This window comes from Dunckerocampus dactyliophorus, chromosome 9 (assembly GCF_027744805.1).
Source record: "Dunckerocampus dactyliophorus isolate RoL2022-P2 chromosome 9, RoL_Ddac_1.1, whole genome shotgun sequence".
NCBI lineage: Eukaryota > Metazoa > Chordata > Actinopteri > Syngnathiformes > Syngnathidae > Dunckerocampus > Dunckerocampus dactyliophorus.
The window spans coordinates 28094900-28119383 of NC_072827.1; the positions used below are offsets into that span (position 1 = coordinate 28094900).

The 24484-nt window shown below is 40.4% G+C and overlaps 1 protein-coding gene across 1 annotated transcript; it reads left to right on the top strand.

Moving 5' to 3' along the window:
• Positions 1-19517: 19517 nt before the first annotated feature.
• On the top strand, positions 19518-23792 carry LOC129187678 (FAST kinase domain-containing protein 5, mitochondrial). Its single transcript, XM_054787280.1, has 2 exons — positions 19518-19623; positions 21148-23792. The coding sequence occupies exon 2, from the start codon at positions 21152-21154 to the stop codon at positions 23576-23578; it is 2427 nt and encodes an 808-aa protein (XP_054643255.1). The 5' UTR covers positions 19518-19623; positions 21148-21151; the 3' UTR covers positions 23579-23792.
• The last annotated feature ends 692 nt before the right edge of the window (positions 23793-24484 follow it).

Consider the following 24484-nt stretch of genomic DNA (forward strand, 5'->3'; position numbering starts at 1 on the left):
CTGAGGTTTTTTTCAGGTTGCAAGACGAACTTACGCACCTTCGCACGTCTTTGTGCGTCATGCGTACGGCCAACGTGTGTCTTTTGTACGCTGTGCTGGTGTTTTTTGTACGTCGCACTCGCGGACTCCTACGTGTGTTGCGCACGTGCACCCCACATACGTAATTAGTGCGGCCAACGCACATTCAGACATTTTGTATGTTCTCGCATCCAGCTGTGACCTCGGCTTATGTTATATAACATTTAAGTGCCCCACTGAAATAGTGTGGGACTACATTGAACTGGTCTAAATTGAACTGGCTGCATGGTTGCCATGCATTGTGACAAACATAAATGCCACTACTCTATTAGTGTGTGTCCAACATGACACACAGGACGTAGGCTATAAGAAATGGTGCTTGTTAAATGTAGGACAAAGGGCATGCGAGGATCACATCACTGTGTGTGCACCTCTGAGACTTCCCCCATCTTCAAGTGCCTTGCAGCATTTATGAGACACAGCGGAACAGTGGCTTGTCACTGTCAGGAAACCTTAGTTTGTTTCTGACAAATGGTACGTCTTTAGCAGCAGTCAGGGATGTGTGTGTGTGTGGGTGTGTGCGCGTGTGTGTGGTGAAGAGTTCGCCCCCACTGTCTTGTTTGACATTGCCTGCAGGGGTGTCAGGTGCCATGTTCACACAAGTGGGGGTCAAAGCATCAATTCTCCTCAGCCAAGACACTGACGGATGATTGCTTACAGCTTTACTACATCAAACCTGCTGAAATGACATGGAAACGTGGAGCTGAAATGTGTGTGGTTCTGCACAAGCAAATGACAGCGAGGGTCTCTAATTAGCACCCGGTCGAGAAACATTGGCATTAAACACGAGGATAACGAGGTCGACAACAAAAAGAAGACAATAATTCACTTTTGTCAAAAAAATGTTTTCAAATACTTCTTTTTTTTATTATCTTACCTTTCAAAGTACAGTACATGCGCCATATCCTTCTCCAGGAAAAGTTCTGATACTTTGTTGTAAACGTCTGATCCCCTCCTGGTGAGCATGGGTATACTGTGTAATCCTCCATCTTGGCAGTCAAATTCATTCATTCATTCATTCATTCAGCAGAGCGTAAAAATATATTTAATGCATTTGACTTATTGCTCTCCAGCTGGTGCCGCTGCTTTATGGAAGGGCGGCAGTGACGGGCACCTTCCCGCTCATGCAAGCCCCCCACCCTTCAGGATGAGGCGGTGACTGCAGCGTCCCTGCGTCAGACATTTCTGTGTATTTTATTGTCCGATCAGCAAGAATAATGATGCCACACTTACACTGAGGACGTCACACGGGCTGCAGAAAGTCATGGAGTATATAAACATGATATTATTGGCGACGTGCTGACCAGCAGAACCTGGCCATGATCCAACACTGAGCTTACTCTGTATTATATCAGGAAATGTGCAAAATCAGTGATTTTCACTTAAGAAAATCGTAATAACGATTGGAATTATACAGAAAATACGTGTATAATACAATTCAATGGACAAATATGAATATTAATGTTATAATTTTTTGTTTTATTTTGTTTTTCATGACTCACCTGCCTCCCCGTGACCACGCCCCACACCACAGGTAAAAATAGAAGACTCTTGGTCTCCTACCTTGTTGTTTCTTGTTAGCAGGTCTCATTCTATGTGATGCATTCAGTGTGCTATGTTCTTTGCAGTTTCCTGTTATACTATTTCACGACTACTCCCACCGCCTCTCCTACAGCTGCTGTATTTCTGTTGAACAGTGGTGGAAAAGTGGCAATAATATCATAAAAGAACTCCTGCCAACTCTCCCTGCCCTTTCTCTGCTGTATGAGGCAGTAAGTCACTTTGTTTGCAGTTTATTTGCTAAGTCACGGAGAGTTCCCAGGCATGAAAGCAACCGAAGTGATCCGTGTGCTATCACTGACTGCATTCAAAACACCCTTTTTTTTTTTTCAAATCGATACCGATAACGTTCTGCCTCTCAAGACCGATATGATAAGGATGACCTGGAACTTTTTTATATCTACTTTTTAAAATTTTGATTTAACTGTAGTTTGTGCACACCTAGCCGTAAGAAGGACTCAAAAAATTTGGATTTGGCCAACGGAACCTGTTGATTTGTCCTAATCAAATATTATGACATCGCTGCTACCGCACCACTGCTATCAGGAGAACCAGCGTACAGGGCGGAGGGGGCCACCTGGTGTGGCCCAGCAAGGTGTACTGCATTTGGGCACACGCTCCGGGCAGCCAGTGTGACGTGGTCTCTGGCAAACCTTTTGCACTTTTCAAACGCCGTGGCAAAACAAGCCCCAGGCGTATTAGCGATGCCGGCTGATAAGGGTTTTTTTTTTGTGCTCGATATTTTTTGCCCCCCCTCGTCGCGGGCATTTGGTACAACTCACACGCAAAATGTCTTCCTCTGAAGGTGAATGTTTGTTTACGTCGTTAGGACTGGCCGCTAACTTCACAGGCAGGAGAAAAAAGGAGTGCTCCATTTGCTCACCTGCACAGTACTGGTAATCCCGCCTCATTGGAGCATTTTTTTAATTATCAGTTATCTGAGCTATTTTTAATGTCGTCGGATTTACCGGTATGACATCATAATTCCCTCATATCGGCCCGATAATTATCAGTCCGATACTTATCGTGCACCCGTAAAAAACACCATCTGGGGTATTATTACCTCCGCCAAGGAGGTTACGTAGTAATTACTGTTCTAACTAATGCTTTTCTATTCACCTTTATTAGCATAACAAGACATTTTGGGAGAGTTTCGTATTTTTTTTGCAGTAAATAATGAAAGTTAGGTAAGAGGTGGGTATCTTTGAATGTGTACAAGCCTTGGTGGAGGTTTGCGCTCAATGCTATTCGAGGTTGCAGACAGCTACACTACACGGGGGGGAATCATTGAGCAATTCAGTGTTGACAAATGACATGATTAATGTGCTGCTGTGTAAACATGCCGCATTTATGTGTCAAGATAATGAATCAGTTGTTTTCATGTTCAACACTGAGTTGAGATATATGAAAATGCATAATCCACTTCACATTAAGAGTCATTTAATGGACCACATGTCCAACAACAACAAATCATGAACATTTAACACCATAAATGGGCCTCGCCGTGTCCCATCATGAGAAAGTTGCTTAATTAGACTTGACGACTTCTCAGGGAAGTCATAACATACCATCATCGTAGTTTTATGAGCTAACAAGACACCACGCGTCTTTCTCCTCGCAGTCAAGTTCTTCAAATGTGTCATTTCACCTGTCGAAAGGTTTTATTTCCCACGGAACTCCACATCAAACATTTCATATTGCACACAGAAAAAAAAAAAAGAAAAGGAGAGCCTGTGTGGAATTGAAGATGCTGTAAGATCATGATTATCAAAGACAGAAGTGCTCCTTCTTCCAGTTAGCACAAATGGTTACGGCTTCAAGTGCAAAAGGCAATAGAGCAGACTGACAGTGGAGCAACGTGAACGAGGCTCCAAAAAGTCCAAACCTTCAAAAGGCTTTGCGCAGGGAGACCGCTGAGAAACATTCACTTTCCAAAACTAACATTTTTTTTGCATTCCCATGCAGAGTATCATCCTTGAGTCGATATTTTAATAAAGCCGACATCTAGCAGCGTAGCGCTGAGGAGAAGTGAAGTGAAGGTCCGTTGGGACTAAAATACTTCCCATCTCATCAGGATTTGTATATTTTTACTGCTATTAAAAAAACAACAATCAATTGAAATAAATTACAGATGAACCTCGGTTAGCTTCCGGCCAGTATAGGGTGTGTTTCGGTTAACATCGAAAATTCACACCACAATTTAGCCTTGGTTTGTGTGCGTTCTCTGGTCGGCGTACAATATGGTGCATGTCTTGTCGTGTTAGAAATACACCGCGTTAGTCCATCTGTGTTCGTCCTTCCTTGTTAGCAACTAAATGGCAACCGGAATTTACGTCGCCCGGCTATGACAGGGGTGTCCAAACTTTTTCCACTGAGGGCCACATTCTGAAAAATGAAAGGATGCAAGGGTCACTTTGATATTTTTAAACCAACACATAGAGATATGCTAAGAGGCTACGTATGTGTAGCTCATGAAAAAAGTGCATTTCAGCTTTGCAATGCAGGTGAAATGCTACTAAAAATTATTTTTGTCCGTAATAATTTGAGTTTATTCTCGTCAAATTCCCACTTTTTTTTTCTTCATTCAATTATGACTTTTTTCTTAATATTTGGACAACATTCCTGTAAAATTACAGCTATTTTTTCCATTTCTGCTGTTTTCCTGCTTTTATTCTGCATTTCTGATGTTTTTTTCCCCCCAACTATTTCATTTCAGCTTCCCTCTTGTAAATGTTCTTCTCGTTATTATAACTTTATATCTTTTTAAAAAATAATGTATTCTTTCTTTTTTTCTCAACATTGTAACTAAAATGATTTTTTTTTCTCATTTTACAAGTTTGTTCTCATGAAATTGCAACATTTTCTCATTAGAAAACTTTTTTTGTCTTAATAGTTTGAATTTACTCTGGTAAAAATTATGCTGTTTTCCATTTTTTTAAAATTTCCAAATATCTCAACTTTCTTCTTGTATATTTTCTTCTCCTGATATTTTGACTTTATTCCCATGTTATAAATTTTCCCCCAACCTCAGTTTCCAAAAATTACAACTTTATTCATTGTTTTTTTACTTTTTTTTCATTGATATTTCAACTTTTTGCTACTAAAATGACATTTCTTGACATTCTCATACTATTTTATTCTTTTGAAATTCTGACTTTTTTTCTTTGCTAGATTACTTAAATTGGTGGTGGTGTTTTTTTTTTTAGTTTTCTTGTTAAATTACATTTTTAGAGTGGGGTGCAGGCCGATAAAATCACATCCGCGGGCCGCAAATGACTTTGGCCACCCCCGGTCTATGATGTCATCAGATGTTGACTCTCAAAACTGTTAGAGCGAATAAACGAATCGTGGTCTAGAATAACAAGAGATGCGATTTCATTCTTACATATAGACGTCCCAATGACACCCCGAACCTGAATTCTTGGAGATCGGCACCAATTTAGCAACGTGTCGTCAAAGAATATGAACGCATTTTCATCAACACGCATTATAACAAAAACAATAATGTTGATTAAAATGTACGTTTTCCTCCTTGTTGAAGTGGAATTGTGTGATTTGAAAGTATAAAATGACTGATGGCTGCGGTGTTGTGTTCTGGAGAGCTTGCCGGGCTTGTGCGATGCGATGCAAGTGTCAGCCATCGTGACTATTGTTGTTATCGATGGTGGCGGTAACGCTTGTGGGCGGTAGCAGTAATGATGACGATCGTAAGACTCATTTATTTCACTGTATTTTTTTCTCACTTGTTTTTTTGCTTGTTACTGTTGGTTTGATGCTTTGAAAGAAAAAAGTTGTCGTTATTGTTATAACAGTTTATTATTTATTATCATTGATTGTTATTATTATCATCATTAGTATTGTCCTTGTTGTTATTCATGGTTTTGTTTGTATTTTTTTGGTGGTGTATTTGTGTGTTTTCTCTTTTCGACTGTTTTATGTGGGTTTTTGTCTCTTTGGGTGTTGTGGACCGAGACTCGAGTGGAGCTCGGGTTGTTATTTCTTTTTTCTATCCTTTGTTAATTCAAAAAAATATAGATATTAACCAAAAATATGCTTTTATAGTTTTATAATGATAGTTTTACATGCACAAAACAATTCTTAATGCATATAAATGATGAATAACATTTAAGGTTACTTTTACCCTCATTAAAGGCCACTGTTCCCAAAGACACGATGTGGCAGCGAGACACCCCTTGGACACCATCTTCCTGTTTTGTCTTGAGTTCAATAGTGTTTCTCACTTGCAACTTTCTTGGACTCCAGTTTGGGTTACAGTATTGAGGTGAGAAACACTATTGAGTTCAAGACACAAGTCATGTCACGACAGGCAGGTGGCGGTGGTTGATCGCGCGGCCGCATCGTGTATTTTTCTTCAAAGAAGATAAAAATAACCTTAAAAGTTCATTTCTACCTTTCATCCATCATTTATATGCATTTGTATGCATTTCTAATTACTTTCTGCACGTCAAACTAAAATGGCAAAACGATAAAAACGTGTTTTGCGTTAACATTTTTGGACTTCTGGAAAGGATTCATTGGATTTACGTTATTTCTTATAGGAAAAATTGATTCGGTTAGCGTCCGTTCGGGTTAGAGTCGGATGTTCTGGAACAAATTAATTACGCTAACCAAGGTTCCAAAATGTTCTAATTTAGTGATGTGTTTACTTCACTGACGTAATAATACGAGTCTCTTTTCCCTATAACAATAAGGTCAATTACTGCAAGAATTAACATGCTTGTATCTATATAAATATATATTCCAACAAATCTGATTTGATCTGGTAACTTTACTACTGTTGTGCGTGTGACCCCAATGCCCCTTTATGGATGACCTCATGTAGCTCAGAAAACAACACAGCGTAAACGCATCTGCTGTTTATTGTGTAAATAAACACGGACGTGTGGCCTCCTTCATCTTTTTATAGAAGTACTCCATCAAAACGTAAGACCACATAAAACAATTGACTTTTAGGCTTTTTAAAAAGAACACTTTAGAGGGATTTCTGTGTTGGGTTTGGCTTGATCCCCCATCTGTCATTCAGAAAATATTTGCAGGGTTTGTTCTGTGCGAGCCACTTCCTGTTTTGTTTTTTTCTGCACTGTAATCCACGCATGGTGCACTTGAGTAAAAAAAAAAAACAAAAAAAAAATCCCAGATGGTACATTGTAGATTTTTAAAGCCATATAACACTCACACATATTTTCGCTTGTGGTTTTAACTCATGTGACCCTTTTAGATCCATTTCATCCCCATCCATTCACTCCAAAGCCATTAAAAGATACCTAATGGACTTCAGCCGATACACCTGCTTAGCCAAACTAAACACAATAGAGCAAAAACTCCAATGTAACAGTGGCCTCCGAAAAAAACAAAGCAAACTTAAGGCAACCAAGTAAAGCATCAGCAGGGTCTTACAGCCGTGCAGCAACTGCAAACGTGAATGGATGTATCGCAATACGGCTCACCTCAACATCAGCATCATGCTTAAACCTTGTAGATGCACATCCTGGTACTAAACAAGACTGCTACTCTCTGCATTGAGTACGTATACAGCCATGGATACTACAGTATTTGAGTAAAATACAGTACTAACTAAGAGTTATTTCATGCGCTGGAAGTGTCATCATATTGCCTGGTGGTGGTCAGACGTACTTAAAAGTACCGTCAATGCTCCAAATAACATCCCGAGTCTCCTACGGTCGCCGGATGCGTGGTCTACAAAAGGTCAGGGTCTCGAATGAGTGCTCGGTGAAAAAATATTTTGAAAGGAAATTATGCAAAATATGATATTTTTGTTTTCGGTTTTCTGATTTAGGACTAATAAAAGTACAGAGGTCAACAAATGATCATTACAGCATTGCAGTCTCATTATAGCCTAAGGCTTGTGCAGAGTACTGTACATAATATCCTTTATGACGACTCACATTCTAATCACATCCTCTCAAATCTGAGTGAAATGCGTGCACGTGTGGGTTACTTTCACTATGTTAAACCACATGTTCCTTATGTGACTTGATGACGTTGTCATTGTTTGTTTATGTAGGATCTTATTCAGTTTTGTCCCTCCAATTAAGCCATAGATTCGACTTAAAGGAATACTTTTTTTTAAATTTTGCCCATCGTCTACAATCCTTATTTAAAACATGAACACATATTTCTTTCCCTTTTGTGTGTGTTCTAAAGAGAGAGCGAATACGAGTTAGGATGAGGGAGCTAACAATGCACGTCAAGGGACACGTCTATTTTGACGACAAAGCGCTCTAAAAAACCTCTACCAAGGTTTTATAGTTTTATATACATGCTGTGACCAGGCACATTCACGATGACACGTAATACTTACAGTATTTTGCCTTATTTTGATCATTTTAAACTTTACCGGAACATCTTTCCTAGGTGTATTGATTCTATTAACGTTACTTCTGTCAACAACAGCAGCATAGAAACAGCGTGTCTGTTTGCTATTACTAATCACGGCAGACTTCGTGAGAGCCGCCGCCATCGACGACTACTTTTGGAAAAAGGAGGAACCAGAACCTTATCTTTTGAGCCTGGATATGGAGGATGAGCTACAGGTTATCAGGTAAGACGCCCTCTTACCCCCCTTAGCGCTAGTGTTAAATGTCTCATGGATAACAGTATAATGAAAACAGTCAGTTACAATGTCCGCTCTCATTTAGATGGCTGCAAGACCTGTGCTCCCCGTTGGGCTGGTAAATGTAGCATAGTCCTCAGGTAAAAAATGCTGACAGAAAACGGAGTCTTTGTAGCGATGTCTTTGGGTCTAAGTTGAGAGCCAGTAGACGCTGCTTCGCTGCTTTGAAATATCTATCCACCCATCCATCTGTTTTCAATGCCGCTTATCCTCACTAGGGTCGCGGGTATGCTGGAGCCTATCCCAGCTGACTTCGGGCCAGAGGCGGGGTACACCCTGGACTGGTGGCCAGCCAATGGCAGGGCACATATAGACAAACAAGCATTCACACTCACATTCATACCTATGGACAATTTAGAGTCTCCAATTAACCTAACATGCATTTTTTGGAATGTGGGAGGAAACCCACGCACGTACGGAGAGAACATGCAAACTCCACGCAGAGATGCCCAAGGGAGATTCGAACCCAGATCTTCCCGATCTCCTGACTGTGTGGCCAACATGCTAACCACTTTTCCACCATACGGCTTCTTTTGAAATAATCTTTGTAAATTTGCTTTTCTTAATATGTTGACTTTATTCCAGTAAAGTAACCTAATTTTTTTCAAAAATTACAAGTTTATTTTGTTTTGTTTGTTTCTCATAATATTACCTGATGTTTTTTTAATTACTTCAACTAAAATTACATCATTTTTCCTCATAATATTACAAGTTTATTCAAGTAAATTTGCAACTTTTTTCTGGTTAGAATACAACCCTTTTTTGTTCATATTTTTACCTCATTCTCGTAAAATTGCAGCTGTTTTTTTCACATTTCTGCTGGTTTTTTTCATTGTTCCAACTACTTCAACTTCTTCTTGTAATTTGTTTTCCTGTATTAATGACTTCATTCCCATATTTACCATTTATTTTGGTAACTTTTTCTGTAACCTAATTTTCCAAAAACTTGTACAACTTTTTCTCTTAATATTTTGACTTTATTTTTGTAAAATTATTTCATTTCCATTTTTGCTGGTTTTTTTGGGGTTTTTTTAGCAGGCCACAAATGACCACCTGGCCGCACTTTGGACACACCTGCTTTATTCGGGGGTGTACACCAACTGACTTCTGTCCACGTCTTTCTTCACAAGCCACGCCGTCAGCAAAGTCCCGCCATGAAGCTGCTTGTAAAAACTCCTCATCAAACCTGCCCGGAAAATTAATTGTTTTCCATGGTCAATTCAAAAGTGCATTTGCATAAATTTGACAGTGTGGTAGTGTTCCCTGTGCATACTTATAGCGGGAGTTCATCCCGCGGTTGTAGATGGAGCTGTTAAATGATTAGAGGTCAGCTGATGGAACGCGGACCTCGGCGAGAGTGAAGGCCGGTGACTTGAAGTGCAGCCTCAGCAAGATGGCTGACACATGCGCTCTTATTTATTTATTCTCTTTTAGTTGGTTGGCACATTTTGATCAGCCCACTGAGACACATCATTGACACACAAGCAAGGTCCCCGCTAAAAAATTCAATTTGCTGAATTAGTTTCTCAGGGGACTGACAGGGTTCTGTCAAATGAGTCAGTTGCTCTCTGACAAATGGGAAATTAGTACTGCTGATAAGCAAAAGACACCTGCAAAAAAACAAAACGAAAACATCCCTAATTGCTTTGCTGTTTAAGTGCTGTAAAATGGATACAAATCCAAAGAACTGCAGGCCTCACTTGTCTCAGTTAAGGTCAGTGTTCACGACTCCATCATGAGAAAAAACGGCCTGCATGGCAGAGTTCCAAGACAAAAACCACTGCTGAACAAAAAGAACATTAAGGCTCATCTCAATTTTGCCAGAAAACATCTTGATGATCCCCAAAACCTTTGGGAAAATACTTGAACTTTTTTGGAAGGTGTGTGTCCCATCACATCTGGCATAAAAGTAACGCTTCATTTCAGAAAAAGAACATCATGCCATCAGTAAAATAGTAGTGTGATGGTCTGGCGCTGTTTTGCTGCTTCAGGACCTGGAAAACTTGATGTGATAAATGGAATCACGAATTCTGCCGTCTACCAAAAACTCCTGACGGAGAATGTCCGGCCATCTCTTCATGACCTCAACCTGAAACCAACTTGGGTTCTGCAGCAGGACAATGATCCAAAACACACCAGCAAGTCCACCTCTGAATGGCTGAAGAAAAACTAAATGAAGACTTTGGAGTGGCCTAGTCAAAGTCCTGACCTGAATCCTATTGAGATGCTGTGGCATGACCTTAAAACCCTCCAATGTGGCTGAATGACAACAATTCTGCAAAGATGAGTGGGCCAAAATTCCTCCACGGCGCTGTGAGGGACTCATTGCAAGTTATCACAAACGCTTGGTTGCAGTTGTTGCTGCTAAGCGGGTCCCAACCAGTTATTAGGTTTAGGGGGCAATCACTTTTCCACACAGGGCCATGTAGCTTTGGATTTTTTTTCTCCCTTAATAATAAAAATTTTCATTTAAAAACTGCATTTTGTGCTCAGTTGTGTTGTCATTGGATAATATTTAAATTTGGTTGATGATCTGAAACATTTAAGTGAGACAAACATGCAAAAAAATAACAAATCAAGAAGGGGGCAAACACTTTTCACACCACTGTACATCAAGAAAAACTGCACCTCAGTTTGTGATATAAAGTATATTCTGTCCAACTTGATTGCCCGGACAAAAAGGACACTTAAGATTCAAACATGGAAAACAGATCTTCTATCTTCTAGTAACAAAGTAACAACATATAAGAATGGACAATCACGTGAGATGCACCTGACATCCACACAATCAAGACGCATCCTTACATTTAATCAAGGAAACTGCTTGCACGGAGACACCAGGATAAATAGAGGCGGCTCCCAGCAATCTGCACAGGATGACAGGCGGAAATGCATCCTTTGAGTGGGTGTCCTTCCTGGATGCGTCCCATTCATCTTGACTGTCAAAGCAAAGAGGACACCATAATGAAAGGTGTACACCCCAGTGAGCATCTCACTTCTGGAAGCACAGCACATCACTGCGGAATGTGCTCACTGGCCAGAGGGAGGCTGCTTGGCAGCTTCGAAAGCATTTGTGTGACATGAGGATAGGTTCATTAATACCGATTGTAATAGAACTTAACTACAGAGGGAACACTATACCTGCAGTGCAACGTCTGGATGCCTCTTCTGGGCATAATGAAAAAACACAATCTTACTTATAAATGAATGAAGATTCATGGCATTATGTAAACTAAAAAGAGATCAAGTTGCTGATACTTTAATACTCATATTTCCTTAACTGTACTGTATATATCGGAATTACTAGTATCGTATTGTGTATACGTGCTGCCCTCTGTTGGAAAACTGCATAACTGCACAATAAAAGGCATGATTTCAAAAGTTTTTCATTTATCTCAAGCTAAATGATGGCACTTTTTGCTTTTCTGAAATCAAAATAGATTTTTTGTACATATTATAGTATGTTTTTATAATTATATATGCTGCCTACAATTATTCAACCCTCAACGTAAGACAAATTTTCAAATTGTACATTTGTAACAGATGGTCAACTTAAGATAGTATTACCTGCTTGTATTAGTAAAATATTGTGTTTTGTTGGCCAATGCAAACTACTACAACTTCTCTAATTCATTTATGAGGGTTTAGTAATTTTGAGGACGTGTATATTGTAATATAATTGTTTAGCCGTGTATTTTTTCTATTATGCTACGCCTTGAACAAAGCTGCTATATATTTTGCAATAATGTACACATTTCCACAAAACTGTCAAGAGATTACGGGCCAAGGGGGAAAATAAAAGCTATAGCAAAAAAAATTAAGCGCAGAACCACATTATTTATCGTGATTTATTCTCTCAGTGAATAATGCATATTATAAAATACATACATGGCCATATCCAGTTACTGTACTGTATATATAGCGGATGGTTAACCTGTTACAATTTTCTGACATTTTTTTTTTAAAAGCAGGTTTGCAACCAATGTATACAATATTTAAAAGAACACACTCTTCAATGATACTTCTTTCTTTCAAAGAACTACATGCACGAATGCAACACATCCGGGGTGAACACGTGGATGGCTCAGTAGAAGACCAATTCCCGGTGTCGTCAACAGGCCGGGACAAGTGCAATACTGCATCCATCCAGAGTATTGCCACATCTCCCAACCTGCTTAGACCGGGATCAAATCTGGTTCATATTGGCGTTGAGTCCGTGATCAGTTTTGCATGGATTTGCACAGCACACAGAGGAAAGCTGACAGCAAACCAGCAAAACTAACCAGAGAGCCACATGTCGACAAGCGAGCGTCCTGCGGCGCCTTTGCTGGAATCGCATCAAGCGGTAGTTGAAGTGCTCACACTGCAGTAGATTGTCATAACACTACCTGCACTATAAGCACTTTAACACCACTGGAGCCTTGATGGAAGTTTGTGCCGGCGTTGCGATGTGAAACACAGGACGCCGTCAGCTTTGCATAGATTTGCACAACTTGGCTGTTCTTGCAGCGCAACCACGCAAAGCTAACAGCGCACCCGTCGCTGCTGCTTGTTTACCACTAGGAGTAAAGTGGAGCAGTCCCAACTCCTTATGCCAGAAGGAGCACTTAGGGCAGTAGGTGCATGTCTACTTCACTATCTGCACTAGATGCACCTTAGCATAAGCACCAGTGGAAGTCACACAATATATAAAAGGTGTAGCTTATGAAGAGGCCGTGTTACTGCCCACAAAGACCATGGTGTGTTAAAGACTTTTGAGATACTTTAGATACAAGTGTCAGGATAGTGCTGAAAGTGCCTCCACTGCAGTAGATATCATAAGACTACCTGCACTGTAAGCACTTTGACACTACAGTGGCATCAAACAGATCCAGAGGTATGAAGCCGTGGTTAAACCAGGATAAGGTGGTTCCAGCAGCCCAGGTGTGCACTAGTGCCTGAAAACAAACACAAATCAAGGGTGTGTCAATGAGTTCAACTGTTTTCCCACAGCAGCACATTTAACATTATACTATAATGGAGTCAAAATGGAATGCACTACTTGGCTACAGCCAGCAGAGGTGCTGTTGAGTCAGTCTCAACTGGTTAGCTGCCTGACGAACGCAAGGTCTGTTCTGGGAAGTTGAGCAACATCCGTGCATACCTCCACTTTGACATGGGCAGTGTTATCTGGCTCAATAAAACTCTGAAACAGGAGTTCAGAATATTCAGAAATGTGAAACTTCTGAAAATATTTAACAGAAAATCAACCAAGCTATGTATGAAATTGTCTCGTGAAAGCTAAAATGCTAGGTTTAGCTACCCATACAAAGAATGTTACCAATGTAACACAATGTAGCTGTGCAAAACATGACTGAATATTGGAAGTGTTGGTGACATTTTGAATGCAGAAACGCAACAACTATTCATTGAAATATACAGTACATGAAATGAACGTGCTTGATGAGCAGTGACTAATATTTGGTTTAGTTAATCACCAAAATATGAAGTTAATGTTGCATCAACTTAATGTTTTGTTAATGCAGTTGTGTGGAATACACAGACATAAAAAGTGTTGATAGTCATTTTATCACTCATAAATTTGAATGGTTGAATAAAATTGTCTACTAAATGTTTCCTGTAAAATCCAACTGCAATCTTCATTTTTTTTGTTTAATTTTTTTACATCTACAATCTGATCAACATGCTAAAATTGATGTACGAGCATTGAAATGTTGCGTACGCTCTCGTATGTGTCTTTAAACCTATAAAATTGCAGCGTTTTATTTCATCTTGCTTGCAGCTAAGTTTGACCTAAAAAACAGAACTTATCCTACAATAGTCAGCGATGTAATACCCCATCCATCCATTTTCTGTATCGCTTGCCCTCACTAGGGTCACAGGCTGTGTGTTATATGCCATTGTTTCTAAATACTGTATTCCTTACACCCTTGTTACTACTTACGTCAACAATACAGCTCTGAATATTAGTACTGTACATGAGTTCATTATTTAGTCTTATTTGAAAAATTGTATAAAGGTGTATTAGGTAGTGTGGATGAGGACGTGCATTGGATCGTGATTCTTGGACATAAAAGGATCAATTAATGTTGTGAATTCCATTCAGAAGGAGGCGGCTTTGGAGTTGTGCCACAGTGGAGTTCTTCATGGATGCAGTGCAACTTCCCATTCTTGTAGGCCTTTAGACAGCAAACTGAAGTTCCTGGTCTCCAATGGCGAAGCTGACATTGAACGCACCACTAGAGAACAACACTTTGCGCCCCTCCCCCACGTACGCACGCACTAACATGGCGCCCATAAGTTGTTAGCGTTCTCAGCATAAGCATCTACTGCCTGGAAAACACTCAAGAACGACAAGTGCTTAACGACACCAGCTACAATAGTTATTTAAATAGTGTTGGAGTGGCGTGTAAAGCGCCCCCACCCCACCCATACCCACGTTGTGAAACACGACAACTCCACTCTAGCTGAAGAATACGACACACGGATGCGGGTTAGCCAAACATGCAGTTGTTTGTAATCCAATATGTAATGATTGCGGGGTAGTTCATTATGTAATGGTTGTTGTAAATGGATAGTTTCATGTAAAAGCCAAGTAATGCATCCATGTTGTCTTGTTTGTCGATTAGCATAGCCGCTAGCTTGCTAACCCCCCACCCCCGTTCACCTCGCATCACAACTCAGTAGCAAACAATATGTATATGTCGAGGTAATGAATGTGGGCTTTGACAGTGTTGCGATTCTTTAAAAGTATGTTTAAAAGGTTTGGTTTTGAGAGTAAGGCAATTTGGCTTTCATGTTTGGCCATTAGCATTAGCCGCTAGCTCGAGTGAGGCCTGCTTCAACCTCCCCATGTGCTGCCGCTTTGTTCTGGATATACTTTTAAAGGCTTCCGAGGACAAACTCGCTATAATTTGAAACATTTAACAACGGGTCGCCGACTATGTGTTTGGATCGAGTGTGGAAGTTAGGAGGCGACGGTAAACCGAAATAAGAACGGCACATTTGACCACGGCTAGCGAGTGGAGGGTGCAGCAGCAGCAACACATGCTTTTCAAATCTCCCTCACCCATGCAGGAGAAGTAAACCACGCCACACGACAACACTCCTTCCCAAAATGTGAAAAGCAGCCAAGTGAGACACTTTTTACTCCACCTAAATCAGTCTAAATGTTTCCGTGGAACAACAAGGCTAACAACAGGTTTCTTCCCGTAACAACACGCGTGTGGACTACTAGCTTGCAAGAGCAAAAAACAAACAAAAAACACTTGAACACACTTACCGTTTGATCACTCTGTGGTGTAAAAGTGAGGAAATAAAAAGATGGAGCTTGTAAGGGGTGGGGGAAGCAAAGCTAGACCATGTGGTGGTGGTGCTGCTACTACTATGATGCTTAGTGGAGTGTTTGTGAATGGTAGTAAGATTGCGAAAGTGGCGCGAGTAGAGAGTCCAGCTTTGAGCATGTGCTCAATGAAGGGCGGCTCCCCCTCCTCCTCCTCCTCCTCAAACCCCTCCCGCCCCCGCATGAACACTGGAGGCCAACACTAACGACATTAGCATAAAACTAAAGTACTTCCTTCACAAGCAACAAACTATCTGTAAGAGGTGGGCGGTTCAATACTAATATTGATATTATCGCTACTAGGAGTATCGGTATCAAATCGACACCAGCGTGATGAGATCGATATTTTTCACTTCACTTCTTTTCTATTTTTATTTTCATAAATATCTGATGAGATCGATATTTTTCAATTCTCTTCTATGTTTATTTTCATAAATATCTCTGTTGTCGTTTTTTAAATACATTGCATGAAACTATTGTTTGATTGACTTTATTTTGCTGAATTGTATGCAATAAAGACGAATATGCTAATCATTTTACAATTTTCTTAATATGACTACACACTATGAATACACTATACCCATCCTGTGCCAGTGATTATTATCATGTATCCATGTATCATGTATCATTGTATTCTCAGGGCATTGAATCGATCACAACTGGACCGCCCGGGGTGTCTTATAAGACATTCCGTCTCTCATTCGAGCAGGCTTCACGAGTTCATGCTCAACGAGTAGGTAGGTGGGACAACTGTAGCGTGGTTAGATAGTAGTGATGGAAATGTCGGCTCTTTTTAAAGATCCGGTTCTTTTTGCGCGGCTCACTGAAAAAAAAACGACTCTTTCGTCTCCCAAGTGGCTCCTCAGATTTTTATCTTGTCTGAATTTATTACCAAATAATGCGTATTGTAAAAAATGAATTACTAATGTAAAAATACGTTACGTGAAATGTTTATTATTTAAATTAATTTATGTAAACCTCAATGAACAGCTACATAAATATAATCTGAATAGACAAACTAGGCCAAAATAGGTCAAAGCTTTTCATGCAAATTTGTAACTATTTACTTTTTTTCCCCCCCTGTCCTGTCCAGCCATTAGGGCAGATAGAATTGTAGATCTAAATGCCCTCACGTGCTGGTAATAATGTCATAATTTTAGTAGCCAAACAACAAAGACATTTGGTAAATTGTGACAATTGTGAAAATTAGTATGCTGTAATTATTTGTAATTATATGTTTTTTGTTGTTAAAAAGAATTCCCAAGAATAGCCATCATGAGTTGGTTGTAATTATTTTTTAATTTAGAATGTTGCAAGGTTATTCAAATACTAGGTTATTCAATACTATTATTATTATTATTATTATTATTATCAGGGTTTTGAATTGAAACAAAACCCATTCATATAAAATTGTGTTTGAGAATTATTTTTGTTCTGTAGTTTTTCAAATTCATTGTCATATTCTAAGAAATCATTGTTGTTAAGTTATTGTTTTGTTACATTTTTTAGGTTAAGTTATGATTGAGTGACAAAATAAAACAACACATGATTGCAAAGAATACCCGTAGGCTTTTTGTTGTTGCAAAAACAATTTTGGAAATATTCTTGGGACAAATTGTTGTAAAGTTTATTTTGTGTGTTCCAGACGAGGAAAAGGCTTCTTGAGACATCATCTGTACTTCTGTGAAGAAGGTGTCGATGCATTTCATTTGTATTATGATGATTATTATTTGGTTAATAACATATTGACATTTTAGCCAAACATTAAAAAAACTCATTTGATAATGCTCTTGTAAATTATTCTTGTACGTTGTATTTTAACAAAAGTTCTTCTGTATCGTATTTGTTGTTAAGTGCTTGGCACCAGAGACAGAGAGAAATTAAATTTTGTTTTATGCACCACTGCTTCAGCTAACTACAATCGTTTAATCGCTAGGTTTTAGCAAAGTCTTCTGCTGGCTCTCAACAAAGGAGGTTGCATCTTTTTCCCTCTCCTCTCTCTTATGTTCCCTGCTTTGCTTCTTATGTCTTGTTTTTGTCCTGGCTCATACTTTTAAGAGCCTCTCGCCTCTCACCTTGATAATAGGATTGTTGCTGATTGGGATTAGGCACTGCCCGGGTGTATCACAAAATTCGGAAGACGGACACAGCAGTCCAAGTGCCCAGCAGCTGCCCGTCATGATTGATGGATCGATCAAGAGACTCGAGTGGACAACAGGTTAGCCGAGTCTTTTGGAATGCGGCTACCACACTAACTCGAACAATCTAATCTGCATTTCGGCCTCCCCCCCAGCATCTGTCTCGACCAAGGTCGGTGTTGGAACAACTCCTCCAGGAGACTGCGGCAGTGAGACGCTCTTGGCTCCATGATTGGGCACTAGGCTGGGCGAACTTCTTCAGGCCTTACACACACACATACACACACACACCCAAGGGCACTCTCATACATGCACATACGCACTAAGATCCCTTTCTTCATCCCACGCCTTCGCCAGCCTTCCCGCAGTGCTGGTGGGCCGGGTCCACAGCTGGCGCCGGAATATGGCTGTGGTTGGCTGCCGCCCTGTGCTGGAAACACCTCCACTCCCCTTTCCCTCCTCCCCTGGTGCAAGTCCTCGAGTTCCTTTTTGCAAAAGTGTGTTTATTTGTGCCTGTGTTGTGTAGGTTTTTTGCCAGTCCCCAAATGTGCTGCCCCATAGGAGCTTCGTTTGGAATGGTCTTTTTTTTTCCTCCCCTCTACTCTTAATGTTCCCTTTCCTATCCCCCCTTTTCATCTCCCATTCATCCTGTCCTGTCTACACCCTTGTCTTATTGTATGTTATGTTGTATTTGTATAGACGGGTGATTGCACAATTTCCCTTGTACCTCTGTATAAGTGACGTGTAAAGGCCATGCCGATTAATTCTGATTAGTTGTTGTAGTATCACTGTATGTATTTATAATACAATGTATTGTAATTAAAAAGATCTGAAAACCCATAACAAAGCTATCCATTAGGCTACATCAACAGTCGTTCTCAATCTGAATAGAGAATAAACAAAAAGAGATATTAAGTCGTGTATACACTGCATTTGTTGTCATCTACATTTGAATTATCACAAAACCTAAATAAAACCAAATATATAATATTTGGAAATCATAAAAAATGTAAAGAAACCCACATTCTGCTAGACAATACGAGTAAATGAAAGCAAACTTTTAGGAGTTATTATAGACGATAAACTAAACTGGAAACAACCTATAAACGATATACAGAACAAAATATCAAAATTAATTGCAATAATACATAAAATAAATACATAATAATAAATAAAATAATACATAAAATAAAGTACATCCTCGATAAACATTCTGTAAATCTATTATATCAAACTTTTATTGAGCAATACATTTATTTGTGTATATGGACACAGAGAGAGAACAAATCTAGAACTGAATTAGTAACTACTGTAATATAGGAGTAGGATTTAATAAGGTCTGCTTCTTCCTGGTCCTTTTTAGACGTGTTGAGTAGTGGATTGACAATAAGTGCAGCATGTCAATGTAAAATTGTATGCAAGTTAGAAAAAGTAACATAAACTATATTTTTGCGTCATGTTTGGAACTACCCGGTTGCCATAGGTCATACTAATACAATTATGGCCTCTTTCACCGGAAGTGCTTGTAACTCGCCGGGATATTTCACATTTAAAAAACTATTTCAAAAACGTCCATGCAGTTAATATCTTAAACGGACAACAAAAACACTGTATTCATAATTATTCGTACTTTAATACGTGTGAAATGAAAAGCGCTCACTCGTGTTGGTTATTTTACACCGAAAACCGCGCCGCTACGAGTTGCACTGTTTTATTTTGAAGGTCAAACAGCTTCCTGCTTTCCGGTATGACGAATTTGACGGCATGATATAACCTTAGTCTCTGTAGACTGCATGGCCGCTTCACATGTTACAGCTACATGCCAACATATTCTTGTCGGCCACATAAAGGTGAGTTTTATGACTCCTTTTAGAGACTTGCTGTATTTTACGTTGTGTACGTTTTAAATTGTTACATAGAAACATGCAGAACAGGTAGGAAGGTCAGCTCTGTGCGATATCACACTTAAAATCCATATAGTAGGTCTTTATTCGGTGACTTGTTTGCATGTAACATGTTAGTAAAACTACTATTTATCGTACTATACTTACTGCTTGAAATGTATTGTTACGGCGAATCCACACACAGTTGAAATAGCTCGCTAGCTAGTAGTGCAGTTTCCTGTCTGCCATGGTTAGGTACTGCACAGGGGGCGTTAACGTTTGAACCACGTTTGGTGATTTTTGGTCTGGAATGAATTTTGCTTTATTCAGTGTTGAGGTATTTGTTGCCACTTTATGTTGTATATTTTTAATGTGTTATTTCCAGTTCATATTATTATCTATTATGACCCCGAGAAATTTATTTTCGTTTACCTCTCACCGTTATCTATTATGTGTTATCCTGACTATCACTGAAAACATGACATGGAATCCAGGAAGTGAACTACATGTACTGTACTAGATGTAGAATGGATGGGGGGTAGGATTAAATAAGCTTTGCTTCTTCCTACTCCTTTTGGACATGTGGAACTGTCAAAGAATGATTCACGAGATGTATTCCATTGTAACCTTCATGTTCAAATAAACTAAACCAAACCAAACCAAACCTTGTCAATGTCTACGCTGTCAATTTGTATTTGCACACGGGTATTCTTTTTGTACTTGCCAAATGGCATTATTTTAATTTTACTTAGGTTAAGGAATAGTCTATTATTATCAAACCATCTTTTTGGTATAGTTAATTCCTCTGTAATCTTTTTTTTAGTTCCTGTGTGCTGTCTGCAGAGCAGAATGCGGTTGTATCGCCTGCAAATAATACCAGTTTCAAGTCCTTCGTGACTTTACAGATGTCGTTTATGTATAGATTGAACGGTTTTGGTCCCACTATTGACCCCTGGGGTACACCGCACTATACCTTCAAGCTCGCAGATGTATATTCTCATAGCTTCACATATTGCCTCCTCTCTGCCAAGTAGCTTTTAACCCAGTTCAAAGTTAATCCTCTGATTCTTTCTAAGTTTGTAATTAGGACATTGTGATTAATTGTATCGAAGGCTTTTGTCAAATCCATAAATACCGGACATCTCCGTGTTTATGAGACAGCAGTGAGCGACAGCCATGAACGCCAAACATTATATTCAGGTTGAACTGCATTTTTATTTTAACTTTGAATTGTGTGCTCTTTTTAAGTCACTGTTGGTAACAAATACTATCCAGAGGTGCTGTTCTTATATTTTTTGATTGAAAAAAGTGAAGTTTAGAGCTAAAGAGGGACAGCACCTTTTTAATGAATTAATGAATGAATATGCTACAATTTAGCATTTAGCAGCTACAGTAAAGTTGTAGTCTCTGCTGTGCTTTTCACAATACGTAGACGTTTATAACTTTATTCTCATTCTTAACGACTCTTGCATTTGTGTTTTTCACCAATAGCTTCATGGCTGCCCCTGTCCTGTGTCGCTTGAGGCCGAGACTGTGCCATCTTCCTGGTTTGAGAAAGGGTTTTGCTCATCGTGTTATGGGCAAACTTGACAACGAGGTGTTGGATGAGCAGGAAAGAAGGTCAGAAGAGTCGCATCCACCAGATGCTTCTCTCCATGGAGGCTACAAACTTCATTACAACCCGTCCTCATATCATCCCTCAGTGGGCAAATCTAGCCTCCCCCACAGTCAAAGTGTTAATGGTGGCGAAGAACAGTGTCTCACCACTCTCGCACCTTCCTTCTGGCAACAGAGCAATCGCTACAGTGTGAGCTCTTCGCGGCATCTCTCCAGCTCCAAAAACACGTTACTGGACTTGGCGTTCAACAAAGGACCACAAGCGAAAACGGCTCCACCTCCGCATCACAGAACACCTGTGTCGGCTGATGTTAACGTTGATACGCGCGCCTTCATCAAGTGTCGACCAGACTATTCATCAGTCACCCTTGACCTCACCCAGCGGCCTCCTCCCTTAAATTGGGAACATGTTGTGCATCTCCTCCAGAGAGTGAGTGTCCTCAAAGGCAGCATGAAACCATCCGATGTGTGTCGTTTTTTTGTGGATCTCAGCCATGTTCATGCGGACAGTGTGTCATTAGTGAAAAGCGACCAACGCTTCATCCTGCTGCTTCGATACTCAGTAGAGAACATTCGTCTCTTTTCTCTCACTGAGCTCCTTGATGTGCTGCGTTCGTTTGTGTGGCTGGAAATGCCGCATGGCCACACAGTCCTTGGGCACTTTGAGGATGAGCTAAGTCGCCGGGCGGGTGAGATGAGTTTCGACCAGTTGCTGCTCACTGCAGACTTGTGGCGCTTAATTGGAAGGAAGGTGCCCCAATTCCTGAAGCACCTTTATGACTTGGTGCATTTGAACCTCGGACAAGTGGGGGTTCCTGAGTTGGTCCATCTGCTGTACATCATGGGAGAAGGGAGGCATTGCCCAAAAGTCCTGATCCAGTCGATAGAGCAGCTACTCATGCACCACTTACACCATCTACAGCCGGAGGAGGTTGGCATATTATGCTTGGGCCTCTTTAAATCCCAAACGTCCCTGTCTGAGGCCGCTGTGACTCGTCTTTTTGATAAGGCGCACTCGCACATTGAGGACATGAGTGACTTTGCGATGGTCAATGTGCTCAAATACCTGCGTTTCAGCTACTTGCTTCACAGGGCATGGATGCAGGCCATGACGCACGAGGTGCCACGCCGGGCTAGCAGGATGAGTGTCACTGGGCTGATGCACGTGGCCCTGACTTGTTCAGCATTGCATTACCGTGACGATCGCATCCTTGTTGCAATCGCAAAGGAAATTCCAACATTGGTGTCACATTGTCGGAGTAAAGACTCTTGCAAGCTGCTGTGGGCCTTCGGCAACTTAGGCTTCCTCCCCGCTCAGAGCCCGAGCTTATATCCAAGCCTTACAGAGGCCCTCAGGCAAAGGAAGGCTGAATTCCAACGCTACCCAGAGCATCTGCTCACTGGGCTCCTTGGCCTGTCCTTTGTCTCGCAGTTCCCAGAGGATCTAATCGCATTAGCCTTGAGTCCGGACTTTGTCAACTTAGCACTGAAGTCGACGCAGTTGGAGCTGAAAAAAGACTTGTTCACCTTAGATGGAACCGTGGCCCTGGAGCTGCCGCACTGGACTGGTCCTCGACTGAGCTCCAAACTGAGGAAAGAGGTGACAGAAATGTTGTGGAAGTTTATCCAATCGGAAATATGCGAGAAACCGGAGGTGAAGGGGGCGGAGACTGCATTGCAGGATTTGCTGGGAGGAGATGAGTTTGTCTGTAAGCGAACGATTCTCCCCCACATGCGATCCATCGACCTTGAAGTGCACCTCGACCAAACTGGTCGGCCCATACCCGTCAACACAGAATGGCAGACGGCCACAATATCTCCTCAGAACAACACTTCTGAAAGCGCTCTAAACCATTCTTGGGGAAGAATAAATGTAGGAGTAAGCGTGACAGATGAACTTATAGCACAGCTTACAAATACTAAAAACTCCCCAGCTCCAACAGTCCCACCTTCTAAAGTTAAAACTCCGTCCGTAGTGGAGCCCGATGAAAGTGAAGCATTGTTCATTACAGGGCTAAACCTGACGACCACCATCACAGAAATGCTCGCCAAACAAAGCATCAAAAAATCATCCCAACAGGACTCCATCGTTAAACTTGCCATCCAGGTGCCCAGCAGGAACCACTACTGCTACCACTCACAGCAGCTACTGGGCCTCCAGGCCATGAAGAGGAGGCAGCTGAAGTTGGCAGGGTATAAGGTTGTAGAGCTTTGTAATCACGAGTGGGTTCCTTTGTTGAGGAAAAGTAGGACTGACAAGATGGCCTACCTTCACTGCAAGGTCTACAACAGCCTTGATAGTTGACCTAGGACAGATGGGGGACTCAAAATAATTGGTTTTGCTACCTTGATTGTTAAAGTTTAGTTTGAGTATGTGCTAAGCACTGCAAAAATGTATTCTATTGACTTTTTTTTGTCAGTATACATGTAATGATGCTGGGAAAATGACCACCTTGTGAAATGACAAAACTATATGTAAAATTAAATATATGATGATGTCTGATTTGTTTTTCGTTTTATTTTGAAATAAAACCTTTCATAGGTGACTTCTTCACTGGTGTATACTCAATTCGCAATATTTGTAACACATTTTGTTGTCTTATTCAGTCCACTTTCAATATGTAGGTTTTATTCATTATATTTATGATGCATTAAGTGCCATCAAGTTCCTTCTCACTTCCTTAATCATGTGCTCAGCAATGCAATTTGCACGTGTAACTACTGTATGTGTTGTGTTTAAAAAAAAAAAAAGAAATACAATTGCTTGGTTTGTCTGCAACAAAAGTGTGACCAGGATGAAACCCGTTGAGAAAATCATGTTTCGGTGGCAAAAATATGAGTTTAGTTATTTCGTTTATTTCGAACCTTCTAACAAAGTTACATTGAAGTATGCCACGTGTTTACCCTTGTGCAATTTAACATGTCCGAAAAAAAAGCAGGGAGGAGCAGATTTTATTTACTCCAACTTTTTCTTGTAGATAAAAGGGACGAAGAATGTGTAGTAGTAAAGTAACAAGAGTTTGTACATAGCTTATTCAAAATAAAGAGTAGATAGAAGAAAGAAAAAGGAGCAAGAAGCTGTTGAATGAGCTGGTTGCCACTAGAGGGCGCGCCCTAACAAGTGCAATGAACGCCGCTACATTGGAGTACACGTGCACTATCTAATGGGACTTTATACAAGGTTTGTTATCAAGACTATTGTGCCTTTTGG